The following is a 25,173-nucleotide window of genomic DNA, read 5'->3' as shown; positions in this document are numbered from 1 at the left end:
ACACGCTGAGAGATAAAGAGAGAGAATATCGATTGATATTCCAAAGTTTCATACTGAAAGAAGTATATATATTATATAAAAGTATCCAACGGTAAAAATCATTATCATTAACATGTACTGTAAACATTGAGTGAGAGTTGGAAGAATAGAGCGACAGAGTAGAGATAGAAAGAGAGAGAGAGAGAGAGAGAGAGAGAGAGAGAGAGAGAGAGAGAGAGAGAGAGAGAGAGAGAGAGAGAGAGAGAGAAAGAGAGAGAGAGAAAGAGAGAGACCAGAGAGAGAGAGAGAGACCAGAGAGAGAGGGAGAGAGAAGGACATATATTTCCAGTTATTTACAACAGTCAAGTGATTCCACATCCATTCGCCACTCTGCTCCTGAAAAAGGCCAGTCCCCAGGAACTTCCTTCCTATCCTCCTTTCATCCTCCCTTCCTTCCTTCCTTCATTCATCCTTTCCTTAACTCCTTTATTCCTTGCCAGGCGAGTTGGGAAGACCAGACTCTGTCTATCTTCCCGGTATTCCCAGGTGTGTCCCAGAGAGTGTCTCCATTGGCCGATATACAGGAAGTCCAGACAATGGAAGTAAACATACCCTTGTTGACTCCATCCACCCGTTCCGAAGTAGAACCCTTTAGAACCTCTCAGTAAAAACTTCTAGAACCCTGCCATTCATTCTGCCAGTCAGTCAGTCTCCATTAGTGCAATGAGAGAGAGCGAGAGAGCCAAGAAGGCCTCTCCTATCATTGAGCTAGTGATGCAGAGAGGAGAGACAAATACAAATTTGAAGAGGTGTTGTTCGGGACCAGGGGGCATCTCCACACCCTTCAGATCTGTGTCTGCAGGGGGTGTCCTGGGGGGGTATTTAATGGGTGTCCATCAGGGCTCTGCACAGGGTACCCAGGGGGTGTGTAGGGAGGGGGTGCGGGTGAGGGCTTGATGCCTCTGGTCCTCATGTAGGAGAGGAACTGGTCAGGGATCTCAGCCAGGACATCCTTGGCTAGACGGGCCATACTCAGGATATGGTTCCCTGTCCGGTCGATGTAGTCTCTGAACGGGACAAACTGGATGACAAGAGAGAGACAAAACCGGGCTGGAATTAGTTACAGTACAGTCAATGTACAGGTGTTTAACTACTAAATGCTGAATCCTAACTGGAAAACCGACAGAGATAAGAAATGGGGCTGGACTAATATACTAACATATATACTAAATATATACTAAAATAAAAGTATAGGCAATATATAGTAGATCTTATGCCATTATGTGTGAATTCGGCAAAATACTTCCAAAGATCTTTGAAAAACTTAAGTTAAAGCATTAATTTATTCATACCAGTTGGCAAGTTCAGAGCGAGGTGAAATAGGCCTAGCCAATCAGCTAACAAAACCTTTTGTTTCCCTCGTCTCTTGTTGCTATGTACAGTGCATTGCTAGCGAACGCTCAGTCTCTTTCACATCTGATCTAATGAGGCTGGGGGCAGAGACAGTTTTATCACAGAACTGTCTTTTATAGGGGTCCTGCCTTTATGTGTGTGTAGAGGCAGCTAACTATCCAGACTGACATATTGTGAGGGAGTGAGTGGGCTAGAAAGAGCAGAACAGAACGTACCTCCTAGTGTGTGTGTGTGTGTGTGTGTGTAGACCTCCTAGCCAGGTCCACAGCAGAGCAGCCTTGATGTTCTCTCTGTGTTAACAAGGCTCACTAATGAGCAGGGGGAGCGTAATGATCTATCCCTCTATCATATCATCCACACAGTGGGAGGGAGGTAGGGGAGGAGGGAAAGAGGAGGAGGAGAAGGAGGAGGAAGAGGAGGAGGAGGAGGAGGGAGGTAGAGAGTGAGGGAGGGAAGGAAAGAGGGAGGAAGAGAGGAGCCCCTTCTGCTGTCCAACAGAGTAGGGGCAGTCCTGATAGGAAATGGTGCCTAATAGGCTATTAGCATATAATGGTGGCTAACCATTTGGAATAGCATGGAGGCTAGCCATTTGGCACAATAGCATAGCATGGAGGCTAGCCACATCAGGGCTAATGTAGCATGGAGGCTAGCCACATCAGGGCTAATGTAGCATGGAGGCTAGCCACATCAGGGCAAATGTAGCATGGAGGCTAGCCACATCAGGGCTAATCTAGCATGGAGACTAGCCACATCAGGGCTGGGGTAATCTCCAGTGGGCAGATTCTGCATGTAGACTGAGAGAATCTGCCAGGACTGAATGGGATGCGTGAAATCCAAGCAACATTAGTTCCGTTTTGGGGGTTTTCGTCACAGGTTATGGACTAAATAAGGATTGGGCGAAGGCTGTGCTTAAACTGCTTCGCCTCGAGTGCTTTGCGCATGTGCCCACATGGATAGGAAGGGGGGGTGGGGGTGGGCGGGGCCTTGGCTGAGAATTTCCTTTTGCGAGGGTGGAGACTTCGATTTTGCAGGAACTCTCAATTTCGAACACGTATTAACACAGAAGTTAATCAAGCAGCTGACCAAATTATGCAAGATTTTACTTCTGGGTTAACAGAGATTAGGGCTGGGGCCTCTGTGGGGTCTCTGTCCATCTGGCCTGATGAGGGAGAGCAGAGCAGGTGGGAAGGATCTGAACTCAGACCAGATGTCTGTCTGTCTAACGACACAGATGTTAACATGCTGTTAAAGTCTAATGTACGAGCACCACTATCTGTGTAAATGTCTATTTTGGTTTTATGTATGATTCTGTTGATTCCCCCGTTTGAATTTCCTTCCCAATATATTTTCTAGTACTTCTAGTTTCTAGATTCTACTACTATTGATCATCATTATGTGCATATAAACAGTATGTTGTAGCCTCTGTCCATGGCCCTGACTGTTCTGTGCTGTGCTATGCAATCAATCAAATGTATTTTATAAAGCCCGTTGTACAATAGCAGTTGTCACAAATTGAGGCCAGATGGATGCAGACAGTTTGTGTTTGTTTGTCAGGCATATTCTAATGCTCATAAAACCCCACCTATATGACTCTATGCATCTTTTAGCCTAGCACTGGAACGGCGTACCTGAACAATGTCCCTCTCTGCATATCTTCCCCTCGACGAGATCCTCACTTCATCCCCGTCCAACTCAATCATCGCTGAGGAGAAACATCATACTGAAATCATCATCTGCTCAGTGGAGTGTGTGTGTGTGTGCAAGCGTGAATGTGTGTGTGCATATGTACGTGTGTGCATTTGTGCATCTGTGTGTGTGTTTGTGTGTTTCTTACCATCAAATTCTGCTGGTCCCACCCCTACGATGATAATCGACATGGGAAGACACGATGCCTGGATACACGAGGAAACAAAGTTTATGTCTGTGACATAAAGTTGAGTCTGTCACACAGTATAAATATGCATAGGATTCTGTCAGGCAGTCTGAGAAATGAGTTTTATGAGTGACGTTGACTGAGCACCTATACAGCCTACACCTATACAATAAAGTTGATTCACCCCAAGCTGTGTGTGTGTGTGCGCGCGTAAATATTAATGGATTGTGCCTGTGAGATGTAGCATCTTCCTGAGTGGTGCGTGGGACAGGAATACCTCTCGGAATTTTGGGATGAGAGAATAAACAAGTCCCTCAACTCACACTCCCCCAACACTTTAACGTGTGTGTGTGTGTGTGTGTGTGTGTGTGTGTGTGTGTGTGTGTGTGTGTGTGCCATAACCCCGCCCCTGCTCTCTCCGTCTGTCTGATTGTTGAGTTAGTTTGACTGATAAACCCCAGGGTTGTAGAATGATAGATGAGTTAATCAGAATGTCTTGTTTACTTGTTCCCCTAGGAACTGATCCAAAGTCAGCCTTTACCTCTCCCTATACAGTGGGGAGAACAAGTATTTGATACACTGACGATTTTGCAGGTTTTCCTACTTACAAAGCATGTAGAGGTCTGTAATTTTTTATCATAGGTACACTTCAACTGTGAGAGACGGAATCTAAAACAAAAATCCAGAAAATCACATTGCATGATTTTTAAGTAATTAATTTGCATTTTATTGCATGACATAAGTATTTGATCACCTCCCAACCAGTAAGAATTCCAGGTCTCACAGACCTGTTCGTTTTTCTTTAAGAAGCCCTCCTGTTCTCCACTCATTACCTGTATTAACTGCACCTGTTTGAACTCGTTACCTGTATAAAAGACACCTGTCCACACACTCAATCAAACAGACTCCAACCTCTCCACAATGGCCAAGACCAGAGAGCTGTGTAAGGACATCAGGGATAAAATTGTAGACCTGCACAAGGCTGGGATGGGCTACAGGACAATAGGCAAGCAGCTTGGTGAGAAGGCAACAACTGTTGGCGCAATTATTAGAAAATGGAAGAAGTTCAAGATGACGGTCAATCACCCTCGGTCTGGGGCTCCATGCAAGATCTCACCTCGTGGGGCATCAATGATCATGAGGAAGGTGAGGGATCAGCCCAGAACTACACGGCAGGACCTGGTCAATGACCTGAAGAGAGCTGGGACCACAGTCTCAAAGAAAACCATTAGTAACACACTACGCCGTCATGGATTAAAATCCTGCAGCGCACGCAAGGTCCCCCTGCTCAAGCCAGCGCATGTCCAGGCCCGTCTGAAGTTTGCCAATGACCATCTGGATGATCCAGAGGAGGAATGGGAGAAGGTCATGTGGTCTGATGAAACAAAAATAGAGCTTTTTGGTCTAAACTCCACTCGCCGTGTTTGGAGGAAGAAGAAGGATGAGTACAACCCCAAGAACACCATCCCAACCGTGAAGCATGGAGGTGGAAACATCATTCTTTGGGGATGCTTTTCTGCAAAGGGGACAGGACGACTGCACCGTATTGAGGGGAGGATGGATGGGGCCATGTATCGCGAGATCTTGGCGAACAACCTCCTTCCCTCAGTAAGAGCATTGAAGATGGGTCGTGGCTGGGTCTTCCAGCATGACAACGACCTGAAACACACAGCCAGGGCAACTAAGGAGTGGCTCCGTAAGAAGCATCTCAAGGTCCTGGAGTGGCCTAGCCAGTCTCCAGACCTGAACCCAATAGAAAATCTTTGGAGGGAGCTGAAAGTCCGTATTGCCCAGCGACAGCCCCGAAACCTGAAGGATCTGGAGAAGGTCTGTATGGAGGAGTGGGCCAAAATCCCTGCTGCAGTGTGTGCAAACCTGGTCAAGACCTACAGGAAACGTATGATCTCTGTAATTGCAAACAAAGGTTTCTGTACCAAATATTAAGTTCTGCTTTTCTGATGTATCAATACTTATGTCATGCAATAAAATGCAAATGAATTACTTAAAAATCATACAATGTGATTTTCTGGATTTTTGTTTTAGATTCCGTCTCTCACAGTTGAAGTGTACCTATGATAAAAAATTACAGACCTCTACATGCCTTGTAAGTAGGAAAACCTGCAAAATCGGCAGTGTATCAAATACTTGTTCTCCCCACTGTATATATTACTTTGCCCACTTCCCCCAATCAAGTCCCCTGGCTCATCTCCCCTGACTATGGTAATACAGACAGTGATGTGTGTCTTAGCCACTAGTGTCCATACTGACCATTTAGTGACCTGGGGCCAGGATTCAATCAGATCGTGGATTTGGAAAATGGTCAATTTAAAGGTCATTCCGATTGAGCCGACATATGGAGGGTTTAACGTGAATGTGGTCTCCGCCAAAGCGGGAACATTGCCTAGCAGTTAGTGAATTGTTGTTCTTACGTTGACGATGGACTCCTTGGTCTGGGCCATGTCTGAGATGACTCCATCTGTAATGATGAGGAGGATGAAGTACTGAGAGCCATTCTTCCCTGATGCAGCATACCTACACACAGGAGAGAGACATACAGTGTACATAGGTGAACTACTCAAGTGTTTATAATATCCATAAAACCCTACATTAAACATTGTATTTATTTCCTACAGACGTAACCTTTCAAACCCGGCATGAACTGGCTGGGTAGTGATATTATTTCTGGCACCTACTTTACACAACGTGTGCCCTAGCCTCTGACTGCTTCCTGTGCTCAAACACACGTAAGGCGGGCGGCGAGAGAACATCTGATGCTTGCAGCGTCGGATACAGAGACAAAGACAGAGAAGTCAACTGAACAGTTATTAAACTGCGAGGAGCGTGAGGCAAGGCAGAGAAGGAACGGAGCGGTTATTATTAAAACGTGGGGGCGAGTGGCACACGGAGAATGAGGAGATGAGACAAACAGAGTAGATGAGAGGAGGCTGGCATGACAGTGGGGCCTGGGAGTGAGGGGAGAGGTGAGGAGAAGGGAGGAGGGGGGTGTCTAGGGTGGCACTAATGAACTAATTTTGCACTGGGTTGTCAACCCTCAACTCGACATTTCTAGCGGGGCTTCCCAGCAACAACAAACAGGCGCACACACACATGCATGTAGATGCACACACACACACACACACATGCACACAGAAGTCTGTTAATCTCAACTTCTGACAGCACCTTTACTTCATTAAGGCAAGCTCATTAAGGCTTAAGGACTGTGTGTGTATAGGTATGTGCACACGCATGTACACTACCAGTCAGAAGTCTGGACACACCTACTCATTCAAGGGTTTTTCTTTATTTTGACTATTTTTTACATTGTAGAATAATAGTGAAGACATCAAAACTATGAAATAACACATATGGAATCATGTAGTAACCAAGAAAGTGTTAAACAAATCCAAATACACTGCTCAAAAAAATAAAGGGAACACTTAAACAACACAATGTAACTCCAAGTCAATCACACTTCTGTGAAATCAAACTGTCCACTTAGGAAGTAACACTGATTGACAATACATTTCACATGCTGTTGTGCAAATGGAATAGACAACAGGTGGAAATTATAGGCAATTAGCAAGACACCCCCAATAAAGAAGTGGTTCTGCAGGTGGTGACCACAGACCACTTCTCAGTTCCTATGCTTCCTGGCTGATGTTTTGGTCACTTTTGAATGCTGGCGGTGCTTTCACTCTAGTGGTAGCATGAGACGGAGTCTACAACCCACACAAGTGGCTCAGGTAGTGCAGCTCATCCAGGATGGCACATCAATGCGAGCTGTGGCAAGAAGGTTTGCTGTGTCTGTCAGCGTAGTGTCCAGAGCATGGAGGCGCTACCAGGAGACAGGCCAGTACATCAGGAGACGTGGAGGAGGCCGTAGGAGGGCAACAACCCAGCAGCAGGACCGCTACCTCCGCCTTTGTTTAAGGAGGAGCAGGAGGAGCACTGCCAGAGCCCTGCAAAATGACCTCCAGCAGGCCACAAATGTGCATGTGTCTGCTCAAACGTTCAGAAACAGACTCCATGAAAGTGGTATGAGGGCCCGACGTCCACAGGTGGGGGTTGTGCTTACAGCCCAACACCGTGCAGGACGTTTGGCATTTGCCAGAGAACACCAAGATTGGCAAATTCGCCTCTGGCGCCCTGTGCTCTTCACAGATGAAAGCAGGTTCACACTGAGCACATGTGACAGACATGACAGAGTCTGGAGATGCCGTGGAGAACGTTCTGCTGCCTGCAACATCCTCCAGCATGACCGGTTTGGCGGTGGGTCAGTCATGGTGTGGGGTGGCATTTCTTTGGGGGCCGCACAGCCCTCCATGTGCTCGCCAGAGGTAGCCTGACTGCCATTAGGTACTGAGATGAGATCCTCAGACCCCTTGTGAGACCATATGCTGGTGCGGTTGGCCCTGGGTTCCTCCTAATGCAAGACAATGCTAGACCTCATGTGGCTGGAGTGTGTCAGCAGTTCCTGCAAGAGGAAGGCATTGATGCTATGGACTGGCCCGCCCGTTCCCCAGACCTGAATCCAATTGAGCACATCTGGGACATCATGTCTCGCTCCATCCACCAACGCCACGTTGCACCACAGACTGTCCAGGAGTTGGCGGATGCTTTAGTCCAGGTCTGGGAGGAGATCCCTCAGGAGACCATCCGCCACCTCATCAGGAGCATGCCCAGGCGTTGTAGGGAGGTCATACAGGCACGTGGAGGCCACACACACTAATGAGCCTCATTTTGACTTGTTTTGAGGACATTACATCAAAGTTGGATCAGCCTGTAGTGTGGTTTTCCACTTAAATTTTGAGGGTGACTCCAAATCCAGACCTCCATGGGTTGATACATTTGATTTCCATTGATAATTTTTGTGTGATTTTGTTGTCAGCACATTCAACTATGTAAAGAAAAAAGTATTTAATAAGATTATTTCATTCATTCAGATCTAGGATGTGTTGTTTAAGTGTTCCCTTAATTTTTTTGAGCAGTGTATATTTTATATTTGAGATTCTTCAAATAGCCACCCTTTACCTTGATGACAGCTTTGCACACTCTTGGCATTCTCTCAACCAGCTTCATGAGGTATGTCACCTGGAATGCATTTCAATTAACAGGTGTGCCTTCTTAAAAGTTCATTTGTGGAATTTATTTCCTTCTTAATGCGTTTGAGCCAATCAGTTGTGTTGTGACAAGGTAGGGGGGGTACACAGAAGATAGCCCTATTTGATACAAGACCAAGTCCATATTATGGCAAGAACAGCTCAAATAAGCAAAGAGAAACGACAGTCCATCATTACTTTAAGACATGAAGGTCAGTCGATACGGAAAATGTCAAGAACTTTGAAAGTTTCTTCAAGTGCAGTCGCAAAAACCATCAAGCGCTATGATGTAACTGGCTCTCATGAGGACCGCCACAGGAATGGAAGACCCAGAGTTACCTCTGCTGCAGAGGATAAGTTCATTAGAGTTACCAGCCTCAGAAATTGCAGCCCAAATAAATGCTTCACAGAGTTCAAGTCACAGACACATCTCAACATCAACTGTTCAGAGGGGACTGTGTGAATCAGGCCTTCATGGTCGAATTGCTGCAAAGGAACCACTGCTAAAGGACACCAATAAGAAGACGAGACTTGCTTGGGCCAAGAAACATGAGCAATGGACATTAGACCGGTGGAAATGAGTCCAAATTTGAGATTCTTGGTTCCAACCGCCGTGCATTTGTGAGACTTGGTGTGGGTGAACAGATCATCTCCGCATGTGTAGTTCCCACCGTAAAGCATGGAGGAGGAGGTGTTATGGTGTGGGGGTGCTTTGCTGGTGACACTGTCTGTGATTTATAAAATAATTCAAGGCACACTTAACCAGCATGGCTACCACAGCATTCTGCAGCGATACGCCATCCCATCTGGTTTGGGCTTAGTGGGACTATCATTTGTTTTTCAACAGGACAATGATCCAACACACCTCCAGGCTGTGTAAGGGCTATTTTACCAAGAAGGAGAGTGATGGAGTGCTGCATCAGATGACCTGGGATGATTCGGACGGCAGAGTGAAGGAAAATCAGCCAACAAGTGCTAAGCATATGTGGGAACTCCGAAAAGACTGTTGGAAAAGCATTCCAGGTGAAGCTGATTGAGCGAATGCCAAGAGTGTGCAAAGCTGTCATCAAGGCAAAGGGTGGATACTTTGAAGAATCTCAAATATAAAATATATTTGGATTTGTTTAACACTTTTTTGGTTACTACATGATTCCATATGTGTTATTTCATAGTTTTGATGTCTTCACTATTATTCTACAATGTAGAAAATAGTAAAAATAAAGAAAAACCCTTGAATGAGTAGGTGTGTTCAAACTTTTGACTGTGTATGGGAAGGACTGTGTAGTCATTGTTCACTCACACAAACAACACGTTTACTGGTTAATTAAAGAACAGAATGTGACAAAAAGTCACAGAAAACTACAATTTATTTTTTAACAGCTCAGAAGCACCTTTTCTGTGACTCAATTAACGTTAAAGTTCTACAGTGGAATGTTATAACACAGTCACACTTATTATCTGTGAAATTGTGAGCTGTGCATGCACTGAGAAACATAGTCACACTTTTAAGAGTTGAAGAATCTCAGTTATGTCTCCATTAGTCCATGTAGCCGAAACACTGTCACCAACTTATTCTCAGTATAATACTCTGTGAGTTATGTACTGAAACATCTACTTGCACTTTTAAAAGCTGCTACATTTCAGTTAACTCTCTGTTAGTCTGGACACTTCCTCTGTTAGTCTTTTCTGCTCTCAGGGAAACAACTCATCAATCACAACATACAGCCTGCGTCGCGAATGACTCTCACTGGAACACAGAGGACAGTGGATCGATACACACGTTTAGGCCATCTTAGTTAGTATTGATCTACTCAGGTCTCAGGAATCATGACACATGGCTCTCTCATGCCTGGGAGGTTTAGGTGTGCATTGGTAGGAATGTGATCTGAAATTCAATGAAGGAAGACCTACAGATATCACCCTCTGTTGTTATCACCCTGCTATGTGTATTCAATCAGTTCAGGGACTGAATCTAAAAACTCCTGACAGAAAACCGTGGGTAATATAATTTTCTTTTCACAAATTGAATTTCAATTTGGTTCGCAAATTCACTGAAATGAATCAAAAACTGAAGTGACCCCAAGTGACCCCCCCAGCTTTGTTCCTTATAGCCCCTTACCTGGCCACATGGTTGATAACAGGAGAGAAGTTGGTTGGGCCGTAGAGGCAGACTGACTTCAGGCTCTGGTAATATGCCTCCATCACTCCATCTATACCTGCACAGTATGGGTTTTGGGGGTTGCCATTCTGGAAGACACAAAAAGAGGAGGGTAGTTAAACATCTTTCATCAATCCCATTCAAGCAGGAGAATAAAATAAAACATTTGGTTAAAGATCTTTCCAATTCAATTCTGAAGCAAGGTAATGGAGGAGGAGAACTAGAGGAGGATAAATAAACAGCTTTCATCAATACAACTTTAGGCCCAGTGAGAGATACATATTGGAAATCCCTGCTGAGCGTGCTGGAGGCATGTTCCTGTCTGAGTGGTATCCTACTGTTTACAGTACTCTGTAGAGCTGAAGAGGGAAGGAGAGAGAGCGGGAGGGAGGGAGGGCTGTATGTGATCGATGGTTTCTGTCTTACAGAAAGGACAGTTACTGTTCTCCTTGGCAGTCATAGAACTCAGGGGTAGTATTTTTTTTAGGACTTGGCATCCTAAGCCTCTACAATACAGCCACTAAGGAGACGTTGAAACTTTGAGGGTTCGAGCCTGCCTGGAGTGCCAGATAGGTGGAGTTTGCTTAGTTTTTTGTTGCTCTTTCACTTGTCTAATTGCTTATGCTTCGATGGTTGCATCTGCAGCTTTTGACCAGATGTAAACAAAACAAGCCTGTAACCATGGTAAACACATTAAGTATATGTGGTCCATGCAGGGAGCAAACCCACAATTTAACCAACTGAGCCAGGACTGAACAACTCTGGTGTTGGGGTATCCATCCACAGGTTTTGTTCCAACCTCTCTGAACGACATCACTCACTTACCACGGCAAACTCATGTGAGACCCATCTGTCAGGGGGCAGCTTGGCTCCGAAGCCCAGAGCAGGGAACATCTTATCAGGGTTCAGGGGGTTGAGGTCAGGGGTTAGAGGTCACTTACCAGGGCGAACTCATGTGAGACCCGTCCGTCGGGGGGCAGCTTGGCGCCGAAGCCCAAAGCAGGGAACATCTTATCACTGTCGTAGTCCTGGATGATCTCCCCTACAGCCTTCAGGGCCATGGCATAGGCATTCATCTGGTAGGGACTCATGTAGTGGAGGGAGGTGGGCTGGGCTGGGTTGCCTGGGAAACAGGTATGGTAATGGTAAATAATGGGACAGTAATAACAAGGTACAATAATGGAACAACAGAGCCAGATATAGAAAGGAATGGATGTGTCTCAAATTAAAATTAATTCACCATTTAGTGCACTGCTAGCCCATGCTGTTTATGGTTGAAAGTGGTGCATTATATGTGGAATAGGGTGTTCTCTGAGTTTTGCCCATACAGAAAGGTAGTTGTGATTTCAACCAAAATGGTGATTCTTTTACACAGCATAATACAGTATTTCACTAGAGACTGTGTTAGATCTCTTTCCCTGCCTTTCCCTCTGTATAATACTCTGGGTAGTGGGTACAGTATAAGTGACATACATCATTCCATAATCAATATGAGCAGGAGAATAATTTCACTAGTGTCTAGTAAAATCACTTCATAGCACACTGGCTGTAGTGGTTATGAGTATAGTGACATATGACATTTAGATATTTTAACGGCCCTATTGGACACAAATCCATAACATCAGCTCCTGCATATCATATCCTATATCGAACCTTGTCAAATAAAAACAAGGAACCAATAACCCTACGCTTATGAGTTATCAGTGGGTCTATGTTTGAATTGAACCATCTGTTGGTATCTAAGAGATATGGTAGTCCCAGTCAACCTCACTATAACGTCTAAGATAGGCCATTTCCTCCCAGCCTTGCTATAACAGGCCCACATTAAATGGATAAGAGAGGCACATTCGTTCCTGTTATCACCACTAAGCTATCATCTCTTTTACAGCATTAGGTTTTAATAGAGTAGGGCTATTACAGATAACTTTATTCCCCATCTGCATACATTTAAATAGCCCTGGTCGAGCATTAGGAGAAGTGTTGAGTGTGTGAGTGAGTGTGTGTGTGTGTGTTGCTCACCGTTTGAAGCGGTGAAATCAATCGCCACTGTGAAATTTATCTGGGTCCTGGAAGGCAAACGCAAGAGGAGGGTATTTATTCATTTACCGCACGCTAGCATGGACACACACACACACACACACATACACACCATAAACCATTGGCTTAATAAACTGTAGCAAACACAATAATGTTCTGATTATCATAGCTCAAGCAAGCAGGCAAGTTGAAAACCCTCCTTTCCCTTGATCCCTGAGGAAACTAAATCAAATATAAATAGAGAGAGAGAGATAACTGTCTAATCCTTCACTACTTACAGTATTTCCCAACAAGTCAAGACAAACAACGGGTTGAACAGGTGAGTGCACACAGTGCTGTTGTGTGCTGTGCGTGCCGTACCGTGCACTGTAGCTCACACAGCCTCTTGCCCTCTCCACCACCTCCTGTATTGGAATAGATCAGGTACTGTAAGGAACCATTGGACTTGTCACCCTGTGACACCATGTGGAGTGCACTGCACAGCCCGCAGACACACGTTAGTGCAGCAGACCTGACGAAGCCTGTTTACTCATTGTGAGAAAGGGGGAGAACCAGACCAGGGGCTCGGTGCTCTCCTCTCCCCAGCGCCGAGCCACTCTGCCTGCGTTGGCTGTGGTTCAGGTCAGGCTAGGAGCCATGAGGCGGGTATGGATGGATAGGGCCCAAGTCGGGCTTTGTGCTACTCTAGTCCACACAGACACACAGCCTGGGTCTACTGCTGGGAGAGGAAGGGGTGGGTGGGGAGTGATGCCTGAAGTACGGAGCTGTCGCCTCATGTTAGGTCAGAGGCTGCATCAGGGTTAGAGTCTAGGCGTGGAGGGGAGGAGAGAGGGAGGAGAGAGGGAGGAGAGGGGGAGGAGAGAGGGAGGATGAGAGGAGGAGTAGAGGGATGCTTGCATAATGTCCCTGAGTTAAATCACTATTTTACTCTTAAATCACTAATTTACGCTTCGGTTTGCATGCATGCTAAGAATGTGTTTGAGCGCATTTCTTAAACAATATTTGTGTAGGGGTAAAAAGTTCAATCTGCTAGTGTATGTCAATGTGCACGTTATACTGGGCTATCCTGCATCAAACAGATTATTTTTTTACTTCACTGAATTGTAATGTAACTCATGTTCCTCGAAATCAAGTATTTTTTCCCATTGTATAATTCAGTGCCAAGATGCACCACTCAATATTTAAGGGTATTGGTAAGCTGCAGAAGTCAGTGGAGAGGAGACACAAGTAGTCTACTATTCTGAGAAAGGAACAGGGGGACAAGTCTGCAAGGAGAAGAGGAGGTGAGACAGCGGTGTATTGGAGTCATATCTGGTCCAGCTCTCTGTGCCAAGAGGGAGACAGACAGACAGACTGTGGCCCGCCAGCCTGAATTATGGATGTCTCCTCAAACACACACACACACACACACACACACACCCGTGCGCATACACACACGCACAGTGAGAGTTTCCACCTTGTTCAGAGAGTGTGAGGACAGCCAGTAACAGGGGAAGGAGATGCATAGAGAGAGAGAAAGAGAAAAAAAGAGAGGAGATTAGAGAAATGTATCCCAGTCTGAAATGAAATATTACTCAGTTATTCCCATATAACACAGAGACTGTAAATCAGAGGAGATCCAACTCAGAGATACATTCTAATGATTCACATCAGAATGCAGAGGGCTCTCGCTAAAGGTCAGCCAAAGCTTCTGCACCAATCACAGATGAGTGTGCACAGTGAGATAAGAGTGAAACATCACCCCATTGGCTACTGGTGTTGCCCCTGGCGATGCACGTTCCAGGAAAACTTGCCAGCCCGTTCTGAGCTTAAAGGGGCAATCAGCAGTTGCTACATAAATTGTTGTACTTATAAATTAATGATATGTCCCCATTGATTCTTAAAGAATATACTGTTGTACCCCCATCAGTACCCAAAATATAAGCTTGTTTGTTAACCAATGTCTGTAAACAAAGTAAATGTTAACAAACACTGTATAGCCTCAAAACATGGTTAAAACTATAATTCTGATATCATGGATGGTCAGGTCTTGCATACATAGATCTGTCTATGAATTTGAGACGGTTTACATTTCTCCAGCCCCATCCCTAAGTTTTTTACCGAAACAGGGGCGGGGATGACCCTTTGTTATTGTTTCTACTGCTTATTGCCGCTTTAACTCAGCTCAAACCCGAAAAGCTACTCTTTCAACAGATACAGAGAGAGAGAATTTGACTTTTAACATGGTCGATTTTTAGCTAAGCTTGCCATGAAATGTTATCTAAAAGCAACATTAAAGTGACGGATAGAAAGTCAGCTCTTCTCAAGTAAGATTTTCAGAACAAACAGTAAAGCAGGAAATCACTAAGGAAGTGACTATGAGGACTTTGTAGCAAACCATTTAATCTCTGACTGTGTTATTAGCTGGATCGTTATCAGAGAGAGGAGCGGAGAGGAGAAGTGGAGAGGAGAGTGGAAGAGAGGAGATGGGGAGTGGGAGGAGGTGGAGGAGGCGCGCACACACCCCGACTAATGTCTATGTCTCCTATATGATAGTATTACCCAGGGGAGATCAGCACAGCACCTTTCTCTACAGCTCTCCATTTATTTGCTTCAGATTGCCTCCGGACATGAAGAGTGAACAAACCCCTGCCAGCCACAGAGCCAGCTGATGACCAATTCACAGAAAAATAAAAACGTCTGGGAATGAAAGAAAGAAAGAAAGAAAGAACCTTGTCTGGAGAGATGAGGAAAGATAAGTGTGTGTGAATGTGAGTGGAATACAAAATAATGGCCGTGTAAGTAGAGAAGATTAGGAGGAGCAGAGAATCATCCTCCTATTGTTACTGGAGTGGAGAGATGGAGAGAGAGAGAGAGAGAGAGAGAGAGAGAGAGAGAGAGAGAGAGAGAGAGAGAGAGAGAGAGAGAGAGAGAGAGAGAGAGAGAGAGAGAGAGAGAGAGAGAGAGAGAGAGAGAGAGAGAGAGAGAGAGAGAGAGAGAGAGAGAGAGAGAGAGAGAGAGAGAGAGAGAGAGAGAGAGAGAGAGAGAGAGAGAGAGAGCGAGAAAGGTGGGCTGGGTTAATGAGTAAGGAGTGGAGAGATATGATGGTAAATGCCTATTGAACAGCTGGGACCCAGAGAGCGATCCATTCCTAGTGTTATTGTTAAAGCCCTGGGTGCTTCAACTGGACTAGGCTCTGACAATGTATGACAAACCACGGTACTGTGCAGTGGTGATGACAATACTGTGGAAGTTAAGAGAAGAAGGAAAGAAAAATAAAAGAAGAATAAGAAGACTGATTGTTTACATGCTTCCTACATAACAAAACATCAGCAACCATTAAGGGAACATTGACACACGCTTAATATGACTTGAAAGCAGCACGAGCAGAACAGAAGGTTGGATTAATTCTGTTTCAAATGGACCGTGTTAATCACTTTGTATACATCACACTGGTGTTGATACATTAACACTGAATGAGGGTCCCAATCCCACGCACACATGCACACACATAACAGCTGTGTGCTGCTGGAGAATAGATAGGGGATTTAAAACACACTACCCATCCATTCTCTATGCTAACACCAATGTTAATTCTTGTAGTGCATTTCCATTCACTTCAAAGGGCTTCTGAACTAATGAAAATTAGCAGATTGGAGTGAGTCACTAACAATGGCTGCTCTCACTCAGAACCTGTCAGGATGAGGGCTTCAATATGCTCTGGTCTAATGAGGTGAATCTCCATACAGGTGTCAATCAAAATCAAAATGCTGTGGAGGGGAGGTGAGGGGGAGGAGAGAAGTGACGAGAAGAGAAGAGAACAGAAGAGAAGAAGATAATAAAATAAAAAGTGATTATATACTGAACAAAAATATAAACGCAACATGCAACAATTTCAAAGATTTTACTGAGTTACAGTTCATAAGGAAATCAGTCAATTGAAATAAATTCATTAGGACCTAATCTATGGATTTCACGTCACTGTTGGTCACAGATACCTTAAAAAAAAGGTAGGGCCGTGGATCAGAAAACCAACCAGTATCTGGTGTGACCACCATTTGTCTCATGCAGCGCAACACATCTCCTTCGCATAGAGTTGATCAAGCTGTTTGTGGCCTGTGGAATGTTGTCCCACTCCTTTTCAATGGGCGTGCGAAGTTGCTGGATATTGTCGGAAACTAGAACATGCTGTCGTGTATGTTGATCCAGAGCATCCCAAACATGCTCATTGGGTGACATGTCTGGTGAGTATGCAGGCCATGGAAGAACTGGGACATTTTCAGCTTCCAGGAATTGTGTACAGATCCTTGCGGCATGGGGACGTGCATTATCACTCGGGCTCCCGAGTGGCGCAGTGGTCTAAGGCACTGCATCTCAGTGCTTGAGGCGTCACTACAGACCCCCTGGTTCGATTCCAGGCTGTATCACAACCTGCCGTGATTGGGAGTCCCATAGGACAGCGCACAATTGGCCCAGCGTCGTCCAGGTTTGGAATTTGTTCTTAACTGATTGCCTAGATAAATCATGCTGAAACATGAGGTGATGGCGGTGGATGAATGGCACGACAATGGGCCTCAGGATCTCGTCACGGTATCTCTGTGCATTGAAATTGCCATCAATAAAATCAATTGTGTTCATTGTCCGTAGCTTATGCCTGCCCATACCATCACCACACCGCCACCATGGGGCACTCTGTTCACAACGTTGACATCAGCAAACCGATCGCCAACACGATGACATACACGTGGTCTGCGGTTGTGAGGCCAGTGGGACATACTGCCAAATTCTCTGAAACAACGATGGAGGCGGCTTATGATAGAGAAATTAACATTCAATTCTCTGGCAACCGCTCTGGTGGACAGTCCTGAAGTCAGCATGCCAATTGCACGCTCCCTCAAAATTAGAGACATCTGTGGCATTGTGTTGTGTGACGAAACTGCATATTTTAAAGTGGCCTTTTATTGTCCCCAGCACAAGGTGCACCTGTGTAATGATCATGCTATTTAATCAGCTTCTTGATATGCCACACCTGTCAGGTGTATCTCGGCAAAGGAGAAATGCTCACTAACAGGGATGTAAACAAATCTGTGCACAACATTTTTGAGAAATAGGTGTGAATGGAAAATGTATGGGACTTTTTATTTCAGCTCATGAAACATGGGACGAACACTTTACATGTTGCGTTTATATTTTTGTTCTGTGTAGATTAAACCTATTAAAGTCACATGCTATTTCACAGCAAACAAGCCCAAACAGATGCAGAGACGCGAGGGGGAATGAGAAGGTTGTGTGAGAAGAGCTCAGCATGCAGCAGATATTATGAAACATGAGCACTATAGTCCATTATCGTCCATTTAGGCTTCAAACAGCGAAAACATCGCTTTCCACTTCACTTTAGTCACAAAACACCACTCACCCTCCCTGGCCCACTCTGTCAAAAAAACACATACAATGTTGAGAGTTAGGAAAGTGCTTTTTATTCTACAACATTCAGAAGGACCTAGTTTTGTGTATGCATTTTACATAAGCAGAGTAAAAAAGTAAACTCCTGCCTCCTACACACTTGTCTCCAGTTACATTGTTGACCTCCATCACATTGGCTAGGGGCATACACATTAAACCACATCAATATACACTGAGTGTACAAAACATTCAACATGGTGGACCATTCTTGATACACACAGGAAACTGTTGAGCGTGAAAAACCCAGCAGCATTGCAGTTCTTGAAACAAACCGATGCGCCTGGCACATACTACCACACCCTGTTCAAAGGCACTTAAACCTTTTGTCTTGCCCATTCACCCTCTGAATGGCACACATACATAATCCATGTCTCAATTGTCTCAAGGCTTAAACATCCTTCTTTAACCTATCTCCTCACCTTCATCTACACTGATTGAAGTGGATTTAACAAGTTACATCAATAAGGGATCACAGCTTTCACCTGGATTCACCTGGTCCGTCTATGTCATGGAAAGAGCAGGTGTTCTTAATGTTTTGTACACTCAGTGTACATACAGTACATATTACATGCATCTACAGGGTCTATTCAGTGATGGTCACACTTCCATATCACTGTGGCCAACGGCCATTGTGTTACATCCAGTCAGGTCCATAATTACTGGCACCCTTGATAAAGATGAGCAAAAAATACTGTATAAAATAAATAATACAAATACTGAGCTACTGTATATTGTATGCCAAAAATAATGGGGATATTTTTTTATACTAATAGAATTGCATAGAGAAATAGATTTGGTGACCATAGCACCAATGCCGTTTATCAAACTTCAGGTGGTGCTATGCAGTGGCGTGTCCAGAAAATATTTAATGGGCACAGACCCAGTTTAGGGGGGCCACAACATTTTGAACCTTAATCGATGCAAGGTGGATTTTTTTCAATATAATTTTGATAGTTCAACGCCTTAAATGCTTCAGCTTAGGTTTGGTAAATTTCCCTATTCAAATAAATCATAAATCAATTCAAAAAGTATTGTTACAGTGTTTGCATTCAAGGTCAGGATTTTATATACAGTGCCTCGCAAAAGTATTCATCCCCCTTGGCGTTTTTCCTATTTTGTTGCATTACAACCTGTAATTGAAATTGATTTTTTATTTGGATTTCATGTAATGGACATACACAAAATAGTCTAAATTGGTGAAGTGAAATTAAAAAAATTATTTGTTCCAAAAAATTCTAAAAAATAAATAACGGAAAAGTGGTGCGTGCATATGTATTCACCCCCTTTGCTATGAAGCCGCTAAATAAGATCTGGTGCAACCAATTACCTTCAGAAGTCACATAATTAGTTAAATAAAGTTCACCTGTGTGCAATCTAAGTGTTACATGATTTGTCACATGATCTCAATATATATACACCTGTTCTGAAAGGCCCCAGAGTCTGCAACACCACTAAGCAAATGGGCACCACCAAGCAAGCGGCACCATGAAGACCAAGGAGCTCTCCAAACAGGTCAGGGACAAAGTTGTGGAGAAGTACAGATCAGGGTTGGGTAAAAAAATATATACGAAACTTTGAACATCCCACGGAGCACCATTTAATCCATTATAAAAAAATTGAAAGAATATGGCACCTGCCAAGAGAGGGCCGCCCACCAAAACTCATGGACCAGGCAAGGAGGGCATTAATCAGAGAGGCAACAAAGAGACCAAAGATAACCCTGAAGGAGCTGCAAAGCTCCACAGCAGAGATTGGAATATCTGTCCATAGGACCACTTTAAGCCGTACACTCCACAGAGCTGGGCTTTATGGTGGATACAGGGACATTCTTGAGGGAAACCTGTTTCAGTCTTCCAGAGATTTGAGACTGGGACGGAGGTTCACCTTCCAGCAGGACAATGACCCTAAGTATAGTGGTAAAGCAACACTCAAGTGGTTTAATGGGAAACATTTAAATGTCTTGGAATGGCCTAGTCAAAGCCCAGACCTCAATCCAATTGACAATCTGTGGTATGACTTAAATATTGCTGTACACCAGCAGAACCCATCCAACTTGAAGGAGCTGGAGCAGTTTTGCCTTGAAGAATGGGCAAAAATCCCAGTGGCTAGATGTGCCAAGCTTATAGAGACATACCCCAAGAGACTTGCAGCTGTAATTGCTGCAAAAGGTGGCTCTACAGGGTATTGACTTTAGGGGGGGGGGGGGGGGGGGGAATCAAGGGGGGTGAATACTTTTCGCAAGCCACTGTAGGGGTATAAGCATACAGCAGTAAAATCACTTGAAAGTGCCCTACACTTATACTGTGACATCCTGAGGGGTCCAAAAAAAAAATTACAGGACCTCCTGTATGCACAATCTTTCTTTAATGGGCTTTATAGTAAAGACATGTAGTTTCTGTTTAAAAATTAATTACCTTTTAATGTGTCATGAACACAACCAGTCATGATATTTTCATCTGATTGTCAAACGAATCACTTCAAAAAGTAGGTTAAGTACGCTACCTGCGTGTGGTGAGTGATTTTGAAGGAGTCAGGCGCAGGAGAGTAAATCACAGAATAAAAGGTTTATTCCGAAAACACAGCGGTACGCAGCAATGCGTCAAACACTCCAGTGCGGAAATCAGGCGCACTGGAAACAACAAGGCACATGGGTGAAATATCCTGGCGATACAACATACAAAGAGCTCCACTGAGCTAATCTAACCTCCACAATAAACAATCACACACAAAGACAAGGGGGAGAGGGAACACTTATAGAGGTACTGATGAGGGGATATGAACCAGGTGTGTGCAATAAACAAGACAAAACAAATGGAATGATGAGATGAGGAGCGGCAGTGGCTAGAAGGCCGGTGACGACGAACGACGAAGCCTGCAGCTTCGGAGGAAGTCATGACACTGCGCACGTTCATCTACTCAAAAATAAGTCCAGCATCTGAACAGTGCACCCGCCATTTGAATGGAAAGGGACATCTATGAAGTGTAATGACATTCAGCCTACAAAGTGGTGTGTATTCATGGTGCTAATGTAAAATTGTACATAAAATAAAGAAATACAATTATTTCTCATTCGTATCTATCTGTGTATCATTAACAAAAAGATGTTGTGATGGCCTACTTTCTGCACACGGTCAGTGTGAACCGGAGTGTCGCTAGCTACAAAACCAAACAGAAAAGACACGCTGCCGTGAAGCATTAATACACGTATACGGGTAAGAGTCTAGTTACATTGTTTTATATTATACGTTTCTAATTTTGTCAGAAAGTCATTTTCATTGCAAGTTAAAGCGTACTGTTAGCTAGCTAGCAAATGTTAGCTTGCTGGCTCGCTAGCTAACGTTACGTGTATGATCTGTGTAGTAATATTATTTGAATCTCAGAAAAATATTTGCATTTCTACTTATAGCCTAATAGTAGCTAGCTAGCTAACATTGAACCTAGTTGGTTAGCTTTAGCTACCTGCAGATTCATACTACAGCATTTCATGCATGGTGACTAGCTATGACAATCCGTTTGTACTGTAGCTATGGGTTGGGATTACGGTTCATTATTTAGCTAGTTAGCTACATGTCTAAACAAAAGACTCAAGTTAGCCAGGTGTGTCTGGGGGTGATTACTTTACGGATATCTATTGTATTTCATGAACATGTGTACATGTCTAGACAATAGTGACCCATCCACTTATCTAGATGTGGCTGGGGGGTGGTTATAGCATTTCTTTCACATGACCCATGAATTTAGACAAGTGTGTCTGGGAAACCATCATCTAATAATTATAACATATTTTTAACTGGACACTATTTTTGATATTGCTACTATGCAAATATGCAAGTAACCATTTCACTGTACCCTTTACACCTTCTGTATCCTGTGCATGTGACAAACTTTTATTTTTATTTGATATAGTCTGTGTTTACCAGCGACGGTAATATAAAGAACACATGACCTGCACCAAAGTCAGATTAGGATATAGTTTTTCCTTATTGTAGGCTGCTACTTTCACCACTTTTAGTCTTGAAATCTTTGGTTGTTTACTACACTACCTTACTCACTCTGTTTAGCACTTGGCCTCACGTGAATCTATAAAGAATTGGGTGGGGCTAAGGCTTAAGAGGGTATGAACGATGCTGAATGGGTGTAGACAAAGAAGAGTTCTCAAGTAGGTGTACCAAAACATTCAAGTACCATTTCCTGAAAAGTGGGGCTACAGGTTTATGAACTTTCAAAGCAGAATTACTTTCCCATTGTTCCTCAACTGTTGTGTATGATATACCATTTTCTAGCTCTGAGTCTCTACTTTTATCCAATGTAAAAAACCCAATTTAAAATGTTGCTACATAAGACCACATCGAGCCGGTCGGTCACATACACTGAACAAAAATATAAACGCAAAATTTAAAGTGCCGGGCCCATGTTTTATGAGCTGAAATAAAAGATCTCAGAAATGTTCCATACGCACAAAAAAAATATTAATCTCAAATTGTGTGCATACATTTGTTTACATCCCTGTTAGTGAGCATGTTATCCTTTGTCAAGATAATCCATCCACCTGACATGTGTGGCATATCAAGAAGCTGATTAAATAGCATGATCATTACACAGGTGCACCTTGTGCTGGGGACAATAAAAGGCCACTCAAAAATGTGCAGTTTTGTCAAACAACACAATGCCACAGATGTCTCAAGTTCTGAGGGAGCGTGCAATTGGCATGCTGACTGCAGGAATGTCCACCAGAGCTGTTTCCAGATAATTTCATGTTAATTTATCTACCATAAGCTGCCTCCAATGTCGTTTTAGAGAATTTGGCAGTATGTCCATAAAGCCTCACAACCGCAGACCACGTGCAACCATGCCAGCCCATGACCTCCACATCCGTCTTCTTCACCAGCGGGATTGTCAGAGGGGGGAGGGCGGGGTGCTGAAGAGTATTTCTGTCTGTAATAAATCCCTTTTGTGGGGAAAAACTAATTCTGTTTGGCTGGGCCTGGCTCCCAAGTGGGTGGGCCTATGCCCTCCCAGGCCCACCAATGGCTGCGCCCCTGCCCAGTCATGTGGAATCCATAGATTAGGGTCACAAATGACTTTATTTCAATTGACTGATTTCCTTATATGAACTGCAACTCAGCAAAATCTTTGAAATTGTTGCATGTTGCATTTATATGTTGAGTCTTTGGTATTCTGCCGATACCTTATTGATTGGTAGAGGAAGTAAATGTAGCTCTCACATGGAAAGGTCAGAGACCTCAGTGTCACACCAGCCTTCGCTTTGGCTTCCCCTCCTGTCCAGCTTAGGTGTTCGGCGTAGCCGGCCTTCTAGCTGCTGCCGAACCTGCTGCTGGCAAACGCCCTTCACTCATCAACACCGGACTTGTCTCGCCATCATTACACACACCGGGTTCCAATCCCCACTCGATCACTGTATATATACTCCCTCTGTCATTTGTCTTTGTCAGTCATGGTATATGTTGCTTGTTTTCCTGAGAGGAATCTCTCCTACTATTTCCTGAGTACTTTATATTTTGCACTGTGGGTTTCGTCCCACTTTATGCTATGGTGCTTTAATAAATTCAGTAGTTCTAAACCTGCGACTGCCTCCTGCCTACTCCTCTCTACACTTGTGACAGAATGACTGACCCAAGAAAACAGGAGGCAGCAGGACATCCCGACCTCTCCGTTGTAGGAGCGAAGCCTGGAGCACCTTGGGACTGCCATGGACGAGGTGATTCGGACCGTACGCCAACTGCAGGCTACACCTTCCCAGCTCCTCACGGTTGTTCCTGTCACCCCACCACCATCTACATCACCCGGTCCGATCAGCAATGTCCACCTGCCCCTCTTGTAGTGGTTTGACGGCACCCCAGCTCACTGTAGGGGGTTTCTCCTACAGTGTGACCTCCACCTTGCACTTCATGCCGAGGCGGCCTCCAAGAGGGACAAGGTGGACTTGGTGATTTCAGTGCTAACAGGCCGGGCTCTGGTGTGGGCGCACGCCGTCTGGGAGAGGGACGGTCCAGAAGTACAGTCCTATGAGCGCTTCACCCAACTCTTCCGTGCCGTTTTCGACCACCCAACTGAGGGCTGAGAGGGAGGTGAGTATCTCCTCCATCTGCGCCAGGGGTCCAGGACAGCGTCTGAGTACGCTCTGGATTTCCGGACGGAGGCTGCGCCCATTGGCTGGAACGACCAGGCCCTGTTGACGGTTTTCCGCAGCGGGCTACAGGCAGACATCCAGACCGAGCTGGCCTGTCGCGATGAGGAACTTACGCTGGACCAGCTCATCGCCATGGCCATCTGTCTGGATAATCTCCAGGGTCTCTGCTCCTACTTCGGGGAGTCGGACCACCCGTCCCAGAAGGAGAACCAGGCGAGGAAGCGACAGGCCGAGGAGCGCTCTTGCACCTTCCCAGGTAGGCGTGGACGTGCCTTGCTCCTCTCTGTCCACCCAGCCCGTCCTCCTCCCTGTCACCTTCCCGGACTATCCTGGTCCCCCACTGAGTCCTGCCCTAGTGGACTCAGGTGCTGCAGGTAATTTCCTAGACCGGTCAGTGGCCTTTTAATTACGCATTCCTCTAGTCCCTTTACAACCCCCTATCCCAGTCCATGCCCTATACAACTGTCCCCTAGGAACAGGACTGGTGAGCCAGACCACGATTCCCATTTCCCTCACAGTTGATCACAACCACCATGAACGTATCACATTCCTCATCTTAGACTCTCCTGCACACCCCGTAGTTTTAGGTCTCCCCTGGTTACAGTTGCATAACCCCAGTGGACAGAGAGGAGGTTGTTGGATTGGTCGCAGGAGTGTCAGGGGAGGTGTCTCTCAGTGTCTATCTGTGCCACCTCTGTGGAAAGTCCGGACCAGGCCACCCACATCCCTATCCGGAGGAATACCGGGACCTACAGGTGTCCTTTTCGAAGACTCGTGTCACGTGCCTGCTCCCTCATCGCCCATGGGACTGCACTATTGACCTACTGCCTGGTTCTACCCTCACGCGGGGTCACATTTACCCTCTCTCGCATGCAGAGACCGAAGCCATGGAGGTCTACATCCAGGAGACGCTGGCCCAAGGATTCCTCTGTCCGTCCACCTCTCCGGCCTCTTCCAGCTTCTTTTTCGTGAAGAAGAAGGACGGAGGTCTCCACCCCGTATCGATTCCCGGACACTGAAT

General features: G+C 45.0%; 1 protein-coding gene across 1 annotated transcript in view; it reads right to left on the bottom strand.

Moving 5' to 3' along the window:
* Nucleotides 1–368: 368 nt before the first annotated feature.
* LOC311129132 (copine-8-like) overlaps nt 369–25,173 on the bottom strand; it is a 126,634-nt gene continuing 101,829 nt past the window's right edge. The window contains exons 14-21 of the mRNA XM_084161424.1: nt 17,955–17,969; nt 12,542–12,588; nt 11,464–11,645; nt 10,484–10,611; nt 5,695–5,797; nt 3,227–3,284; nt 3,021–3,094; nt 369–1,060 (exon numbers count right to left, since the gene is read on the bottom strand). Coding sequence (XP_084017550.1) covers nt 824–1,060; nt 3,021–3,094; nt 3,227–3,284; nt 5,695–5,797; nt 10,484–10,611; nt 11,464–11,645; nt 12,542–12,588; nt 17,955–17,969 — 844 coding nt within the window. The 3' untranslated portion in view covers nt 369–823. The remainder of the gene's footprint in view (nt 1,061–3,020; nt 3,095–3,226; nt 3,285–5,694; nt 5,798–10,483; nt 10,612–11,463; nt 11,646–12,541; nt 12,589–17,954; nt 17,970–25,173) is intronic.

Source organism: Coregonus lavaretus, assembly GCF_964263955.1.
Source record: "Coregonus lavaretus genome assembly, chromosome: 5".
Classification (NCBI taxonomy): Eukaryota; Metazoa; Chordata; class Actinopteri; order Salmoniformes; family Salmonidae; genus Coregonus; species Coregonus lavaretus.
The sequence above is the reverse complement of the archived record's forward strand: the minus strand, read 5'-3'. Positions and strand labels throughout refer to the sequence as shown.